Source organism: Triplophysa rosa, linkage group LG14 (genome assembly GCF_024868665.1).
Source record: "Triplophysa rosa linkage group LG14, Trosa_1v2, whole genome shotgun sequence".
Lineage (NCBI taxonomy): Eukaryota > Metazoa > Chordata > Actinopteri > Cypriniformes > Nemacheilidae > Triplophysa > Triplophysa rosa.
In genome coordinates this window covers 6386818-6395932 of record NC_079903.1, presented here as the reverse complement: position 1 = coordinate 6395932, position 9115 = coordinate 6386818, and the positions used below count along the sequence as shown (strand labels likewise).

Below are 9115 nucleotides of genomic sequence, written 5' to 3'. Positions count from 1 at the left end.
AAATTGTGTACGTTACCATAATTATACAAAATTAGGTTACACTATATATTAAGGTATATGCTACACTAATTCATCATTAACTACTTGATTATTAACATGCATATTGGTTGTATATCAGTATGTATAAAGCGAATGCCATATTCTGCACTACCTTATTCTACATTCCTCCCACTCCCCAATACCTAAACCTAAAAACTACCTTATAAACAGTAATTAGGAGTTTATTGAAGCAAAAGTCGCATAGTTAATATTGAGAATATGCCTTTGTTTGCTGTTTATGAATTAATTTCATTATTGTTTTATCTACTTGTTTGCTAAAAAGGCCATTTAACAGGGTATTCATCTGACGGTCCCCATACGGCAGGGGTCGCTTTTACGCAGTTCAAGGTTGTTACCACTAGAGTCCGCAAAACGACAGCTCATTACCAATCGTGAACTGCCACACAATTGAGAGTCTGTAGTCGGGCTGCGGTAACCCAGCCTCTCCGGATTTACCCCCGTACGCGCTCGGACTGCTGACAATCCACTGCACGGATACAACGGCAGTCCAGAACTGCAACTCCTGCTCGTTTAGTTTATCTGGAAATCAACGCCAGGACAGCGGTGGAAATGACGGGGATGGAAAGTGCCTGTGTACTGTTTCAACTCTCTGGAAGTTTGCGAAATTTACATGTCGAAGTACATGGATTATAATTGCGTGTATTGCCGCGCAGCTGATAGGAAACGTTATGATAGTATTCGCGACTTGCGTGTCTTGTTTAGCGTATGACAAAACCGAGTGCACTGGCGTGATTACGATTTGTTTCTACGTGCATTACTCTTGTATTACCAGACTGTAGCTTTGAAACACCTTGCACGGAGTTAAACGCAACATGGAAAACTGGAGAAACCAATGTGAATAGTGTGCAGTTACGCAATGTTGCGATACAATTGCCTGGCACTCTTAAAATTTCAGCGCGAGCATCCTGAAAACAGATTCGGATCGTATACTTTTGGACATTCAAGACTGTATCTGCTTGGAAAGAAACAAAACGATCGAAGTTTCGCGAATCTAACATTTAGATCGTCTGATGTAGATTACATTATCTTCTAAACGTTTTCCAGACGTTACATTTCGGTTATAAGAACGTCAGAATGTCCCGTTTTCTTAATTCGACACTCACGTTCTTTAACGTTCCCAAAACGTTCTTTTACGAATAACCATTGGCACTTTACTAAAACGTTCTTACAACGTACATGTTTTGCAACATTACCATTCACCTTTACTACAATTGTCAAAAATGTACTGGAAACGTTCTTGCAACTTGTAAAATGTATGCGTATGTGTAACGTTTACAAAGATGTTCTTTAACGTTCTTGAAACAGATCAATAGCGGTATCTTTGTTTCTAACATTGCCTCAAAGAAGGCACAGAGTCGATCTTTAAAACTTTTAAGAGGCAACAAAAGGTCATGGGAGAGGCAGCTCCGACCCAGGCGACCCCAAGTGGATTTGCGCCCATGTTGGGTGTTGGGATGGGAGGATCAATCACACCAATCGCCACATCAAGAGGATCCGCCGTTCCTCAGCTGCACAGCGCTATAGTGGAGCGCCTGCGTGCCCGAATCGAGCTGTGCCGACGGCATCACTCCACCTGCGAGAGCCGCTACCAGCGCGGCCAGGCGGAAACCTCGGACCGTGAGCACGAGAGCACGCTCCACCTCTTAAACATCGTCCACCAGGGCCCTGGGAACAAGATTAGAAAAGGCAATAGATCAGGCTCTCAGCAGCCTTCTGATTTCAACAGAGTGAATGGTGAACATAAAGTCCACAGTGTGTCGGAGGCAGAATCCAAAATCTCCTCGCAAATAGCAGTAAGTGTTAAATACGCCCATGTAAAATGTGGTAAATCTTTTCATTTGTGTAATGCACATGGTGACACACACGTCAGAACGATTCCCCAAAGAATGACATCAACACTGATATGATGTGATTACTGTGTGTTTCGGAGTGTGTGTGTGTGTGTGTGTGTGTGTGTGTGTGTGTGTGTGTGAGAGAGAGAGAAAGGGGCCTCTGTTTAATTAAAAAGAGCCCTGCAGCGGGCACATGATTTTATATTATGTTTAAGGCCTATATATTTCATAAATGTTTCTTCAATATGTGGCCAAAACGTTTGACACAGAGTTTGGACTTTGGTTGTCAAAAGTTTCTGGCTCATACAGTACTACGAACATGTGGTTAGTCTGCTGTAGACCTGTGTGAACCTGAGGAACTTCAAGATGTTCTTGTGCCATCGCACGTACACTAGTTTTACAGTTTGTGGTAATATGAGGAAGAATATCTACGTGGATAGAAATAAAAAACAGATGCTTTGTAGTCTTGCTATTGTTACGAAGGGAAATCAGGTCAACGGGTCAGTGCTGCTTCTTTGTTCTTTGTCTTTATATTTTCCTCATGGGACTTCATAGTTTGACACCACTGCAGCTTGATGCATCTATTCAGTATCTCTGTTAAATACTGTCTTTTAAATGACAGAGAATCTGTGTCATTCTGAAATTCTGTTAATACATGCTTTGAGTTAAGAAGTCAATATGGAGTGTCATCTGTTGTCATTTACTCAGCCTCATGTGTTACAAGCCCGTTTATCTTCAATGCAACACGAGAGTTTAAATTGTAGAGCCTCTATTACACTTGTGTTGACACATTGCATTGTTTATGAAAGGATTTTCATTGTCATTCACAACACAGAACAGACCTGTGCTTCTGGATATAGAGTTAACACCGTAACTGATGTCACGGGGTGTCTCTTGGTACGACTTTCCTGTTAAATTGCCTAAATATCAAACCAAACGTGGTACTTGAAAAGGAACAGCTTCGAGCTGTTTGAGTACACTTGTGTGCTTTAAAGTGAGTCATAGTGTTCTGTCATTGTATTGAATCTATTTATTAAATGATCTCCTTTTGTGTTATAGGAAGAACAAAGTCATGCAGGTTTGAGTCAATGATGACAGATTTTTTCTTATACAGTGTATTAAATCCAATTTATCTGGCAAACATGAAGAAGCAGGAATTGGATGATGATGAAATCCCACAAACACGGCAGTGAATGGCCGTGCGTTTTGTTCCATATCACGTGTTGTCGGCCTCTATTATAAAAGATTTGACAAATTGCTCTCAAAGCACCTTCTTGAATGATGGGTTTCCCATAAAACCGTTTGAAGCGTGCAGTCGGGGTATAAATGTTTAGTGCCTTTCAATACATGTCCTGGTTTTGTTTACTCAAAGTCAAACAGGCCTTGAAAATGATCGTCGGAGGACCGGCCCGTAATTAAGCGTCATGGGCTTCTGGGTGAATTTGTTTTTTCCTCATTTCAAAGCTGCGACAGACTTGAGAACAGAAGAGGATTGTGGAATATCCTCTCACGGCAGTGAAAGTGCGGTATTGTAATTGCTCTATTCGCTTATCTAGGGAGTTAATAAGAAATAGGCCTTTAATAAACTCTGTTGAACAATCTTCTAGATGGTATTCTTTAATGTTCCTTTGGTGCTTCAAAATTGAGTTTCATCCATCATCGTGGACAGCTATTATTTTAACGGCATAGTTCAACAAAAAATGAAAATTATATTGACTTTTTCTCACCCACATGTCATTCTAAAGTCCAACTTTTGCTATATTGCAACACCTCTATGAAAATAAGGTTCCACAGAAATAAGGTAATAGTAGTTTGAAATGGCAAGATGGTGGTCGTTGTGGACGTTTTACGATGTAGCAAAAAAGATTGGACGTAATTAGACATGACAAGCAAGAATAACAAATAATAGGTGGCAGAAGGAAATGTCAAAGTGTTTCCTGGTATTTTTTGGCTAAAGTGCTCTTGGAGCAAAGGCTGAATGTGACTGATCTTACATTCACTCTGCATGTATATGGAATCACTCCAGATCTGTAAAAGTCACTAAGTTCAGAGAAACTGTCTTTACACTGTGAATCTGAATGGAGCCCTACAAGAGGTGTTTTGGTGGAAAGCCAGAGCAGCTGGTTAGAAAGTCAAAGAAATGAATACTCTCACATAGTAATGAAGACTTGTGTCTATTGTCAGAAAGTCTGGCCCATGTTGCAATCTATTCTGCACAAGATTTGCCCACCAACCTACACTCTTAAAAATAAAGGTGCTTTAAGGGTGCTACTCACAGCGATGCCATACAAGAACCATTTTTGGTTCCACAAAGAACCATTATTGAAGAACTGTCTCCTTACATTTTTATAATCTGAAGAACTTTTTTTTTTCGATTCAAAGAATCTTTTGTGATGTTAAAGCTTCTTTATGGAACCATTTAGACAAAAAAGGCTCTTCTATGGCATTGTGAAGTAGATGGCAAGCTTCTTTCTTAGAGATATGTAGGGACCAATCACAGTTCGTTTTGTTTTTATGTCAGAAATAGGTGATATCTTTTAGCAACAAGAGGAAATCTGTGTAGAAAACAGTTCTGTTTGTGTTTAGTTTACTAGTTATCTACTTTATTTGTTAATAAGTGACTCAAAAATCTGAGTATCTTCTAAAGATTTGATACCACTAACCTGGCAAACATAGGCAATCCATTGAGCCAGTTCTACCTCAAAAGCACTCATTGTCCACTTCTGTAAACGTGATCTTTAGGGCTGCACCGATACCATTTTTTAAAGACCGAGTACGAGTACCGATATTTTTTTCTGGTACTCGCCGATACCGATACCTATAACCGATGCCTGTATAATGTACAATAATGTTAATAAACCAGTATCTTACTGGTACATTTTCTTTTTTTCTTTTGTTTTTAGGTCTACTTAAATTGAAGTACTATTTTTTAATCAAGTTCTATTTTTTATGATAAGTAGCACAATTTTACTAGCACATTTACTTCAGTTTACTAAAGTAAAGAATATATTCTGTGGTCAAATTATAAAAAATTTAAGGGGGGTGGTGTGGTAAAATGTGAGTGTATTATAACTTGTTCAAGTCAACCGGACTTTTATTTTGACGGGACCCTGCAAAGAGCGTTTCTTTAAGTTAACTGGACTTTTATTTTGACGGATCGCCGCAAATGGTGTTTGTTTGTGTTCGTGTCCTCGTGCAGTGAAACGCTGGCGCTGAAAGCTCCACAAGCACAATGCGTTCAGTACACGCAACCGCACCACTCTTTCACACACGGTAACGCAAAACAAGCCGAATACATATTTAAACAGTATCTGAATATTTCGTTAACTGTTACGTTAGCTGTTAGCTGTTCAGCGCTAATTTCTTGTTAGGAAATGCCTGGATTACTCGATTCCGTCCGCGTTTTCCGCATTGCGGAAATTATAGGGCTATATGTATGTCACGTGAGGTATCGGTGTGTCATTATTACGAGTACGAGTACATGAGCTTGGTATCGGGCATACCATCCCTAGTGATCTATGCAACCTGACTTTCAAACACAGCAATTCGCAATTATTTTGGTGGCTAATTCGTATTTCATTGGTACATTTTAGTATCATCTGCTTTCACATCAGTGACAGTTTAAGGGCTAGGACTTCATTTTTGCTTTATTTTTAATAATCATATATTTTGTGCATTTTGCACTGTACAACAAGAAATGCACCAATATATTGGCCACTAATCGGTATCGGTTGATATCGGCCGAGAGTTTAACAACAGCCGATGATCAGGGCCGATATATCCTGTCAATCAAAAGAGGACAGAAAAATGCAATGAATTTGTGCTCGGTATATAGAAAATATCAAGAAACATCACCAGTTTGATGTTCATTATTAATAGTAATTAATGAATGAATAACATTCAGAAAGTTAAGAAATATTAATTTAATCTTCAGAATCGGGATCGCAGAGATCACTCTAAATAATCGGATTCATTGGAGAAATTTAGTATAGGTGCATCTCTATTTACGGTAATACGAATGAACCACCTCGTAAAATAGTTTCAAATTCTGGTGACATCAGGCTGGACTTCTGAGAGTTGCAGTAAGCTCACATAGGGAACCAATGTATGCATTAAAATGTGACCTATAAATTGAAAATAGCAGGAAATGTTGTGTCATTACGTAATAGTATACAGGTGTAAGAAACTAAAGCAGGAGCGTTCCCTCTTCATCTCTCTTCTAGAGGTTTCTTTGTGCGGCATATCCCTCATGTTTTATTCACAATCTGAGAGATGACTGTGACTTTGGAGAGTGCCGAAGCCATTCAACATACGCATCCCTATATCCATCTGCACCATACAATAGCAGCGGGCAGAAATCACCCACTTTTAACACTCACCTTCCTTATTCAGTCTTGACTTTCATACCCTTAAACCAAACATTTTTAAGGGAAATCTTGAAAATGAAACCCATCAGAGCAGAAATAAAATGCCATCCTGAGAGAAACACGCACCTGGGAAGCACATGACACTATTTTCTGCACGATTATAAACTATTATGTGGCTTTACCTGAACTCGGATCATCTTCTAAATAAATTTTATGGTAGCTGACCTTAATTCGGAGGATGTGCTTGATTTGCATCCAAGCCTTTCAGTTCTGGCATGGTTACCTTTGCTGTGCGCGTTGAGACATTTGAAAGGCAACATTTGGAAAGAGAGTAATAATTTCTGAGGTCTGAAAGTTCACATTGCTATTTTAAATGACTTAATTTGCAGGATGATTGCAGATAGAAGTATCAAAAGTTGTCAGATGTCATGGACTATTTGGTACAACATTTCTGTTTGTGTATTGGTAGAGATAATCAGGTTAGACATCATTTGCATATGGTACAGTACATAAAGATATCCGCGGGTTCATTTGGTTGTTAAGATAATTGTATGCAATGAATCCAGCAGATATGAAACAGACCAGTCAATGTTTGTCTTTGTCATTTCAAAGGATGGTAAAATGTGTGCAGTTGTGATTTAAGGAGGACATTGGCCACCGATCTGTTCTTTGGCCACCAGTCAATAGCTGCATTTCCTTTACCCTTTAAATTGTGGAATTTAAATTGCGAATAAAATATAGGCCCAATGGTAACATGTCAATTTTGCAAAAACTCCCACATAGATCCCTTCGGATAATGTAAACACGAAAAGAACTTACTGTTTCAGTTTTTTAACACTACACAAATGTTTAAACAAAATACAACCAACAGAGCATTTATAACCGAATTAAAATGTTAAACGAATATATTTAAGATTGAATTATGTGTGTAAGATTTAAAAATAAAATATATAAAATTGAAACGTGCCTCTGAATCAGTGTTCACGCTCGCAGGTGTTTTTTCGCAGAAGGAATATTTCACAAAACGGCAATGGAAACAGTTTTTGTCGCGTTTACAGGTCCTGTGCCATATGGAGAGGTCACGTATTAATTCTTTTAATATGGCGCTGTTGGGCTAGATTTCTCCTCACTGTAGGTGGTGGTACGCACTTCTAAAGTTGGTTCACAACCTACGACAAAACCCAAAGAAGAATGACTTATCGCAAGAAGAATAAATTACATTTTAGTAACATAGTTTAATGGAAATGCTAAATTTTTATCGTCATATAGAAAATATTGCTTACATTTTGTGCAAATCTGTAATGGAAACCCAGCTAGTTCCATTATGCCTTCTGAGACTATTAATGAATGGTTTCTCAGGGTTACGGAAGGTAACTTAAAATAACTTAGTCTTGTTCTTGTAAACCCGTATTACTTTTTTCTAGGAGATAAAAGGAGGTGTTTGGGAGAATGTTAGTGACATTCTCGTGTTTTACAGTATAAAAATCTATACGACAGGCAGATGTTTGTGTGAAATTTGACGTTCACAAGGCGTTTGTGTTGCTGTAGAATCTGGCATGGAAGATTTAACCACGGTGAATTAGCTGAAGAACATAACGTTCATTGTGAGGAATCTGGACTGTAATATTCACGTGAAGTTAAGAATGCAGAGAGGAGAAAGACAGCGTTGAGTCTTTCTTTGCGCTAACCGGTGGTTGTGAATTTTGCGGCTATACATTCTTTATTTCCCGAGCACAGAGAGCTCCCTGATGTCTGTCAGGTTTTTCCTGCCTGACTAAATAGAACAGTGTAAAGTGTGAGGAGAAAAAAAGAGAGAAAACCGAGAGGAGGGAACTTGAAGGAGGTGGTTTGCTATATCTTTCGACAAGTCTTGTGCTCTGTTGAACTCACCTGAAATTCAACCCTTGTGGGAAACTGCATCCTCAGGTGTGCATGCAAGGGCACTTAGTGCATGATAAAATCTCAAAAACGACAAGAGAAAGCCCCTAACCCACAATGAATGGCCCGTGAATGTTTTACATCACACGGGACAGTTTTATAAATGACTCATATTTGCTCTCTGCTGTCATATCTGTGAACTTTTCACTTTGCTGTCGTTACATAATATCACCATAAATAGCATTACTGTAGATTCGATTAGAAGATTAGATTACATCCATCTATCCTTCAGCATCAATGAAAAACCTGTGAGAAGGTACATTCACATTTCACAGAGGTATTTTAATCCTTTTCGAATAGAAAAAGTGTTTTTTGTATCTCTGGTAGAATTACAGTATAAAGGAAATGACCTACTTTTTTGACTAACTTGAAGTGTTCACTGACAAACATCTTATCCAAACAGAAACACGTTCTAGCTACGTACCACAATCACAGAAAAAATATATAAATGATATATAAAAAGTAAAAACATATAAATATAACCGTTTTTGGAGTCAGATCCCAAAAGCTACAAAGAATAGCTGCTGTAGTCACAGCATCAGGTATTATCCTGACTTAAAGATTCATTAAGTTCAATAATATAATAAATATTAAATAATATTTATTATTTTATCAGATTCTTGCTTCCAGAGCACATGACCTTCCATAACATCCACACAATAGACACTTCCGTCTTTTACCTATAACTACAAAGATTCCAATACTGTCTAAACAATTACAAAGTCCACTGTTAATAACTATAACTATGAAAATTTGGTCATGTCTGAATACCACTAAAGTGGTTCTTCAACTCATGTTTTATGACCTGACCCCTGTTAAAAATGCTTTTGTACTAAGATTTGTCAAACACAGAGTTTGATAACATGCTCTGAAATTGTGGGTGACATTAGAAATGTCTTTTAAGGCTGTTTTGATTTG

General features: G+C 38.3%; 1 protein-coding gene across 1 annotated transcript in view; it reads left to right on the top strand.

Annotated features, from left to right (window-relative positions):
* Nucleotides 1-472: 472 nt before the first annotated feature.
* The window catches only part of zmp:0000001236 (mastermind-like protein 2), a 54429-nt gene continuing 45786 nt past the window's right edge, over nucleotides 473-9115 (top strand). Inside the window, exon 1 of the mRNA XM_057351010.1 lies at nucleotides 473-1853. Within this exon, the coding sequence (XP_057206993.1) occupies nucleotides 1452-1853 (402 nt within the window). The 5' untranslated portion in view covers nucleotides 473-1451. The remainder of the gene's footprint in view (nucleotides 1854-9115) is intronic.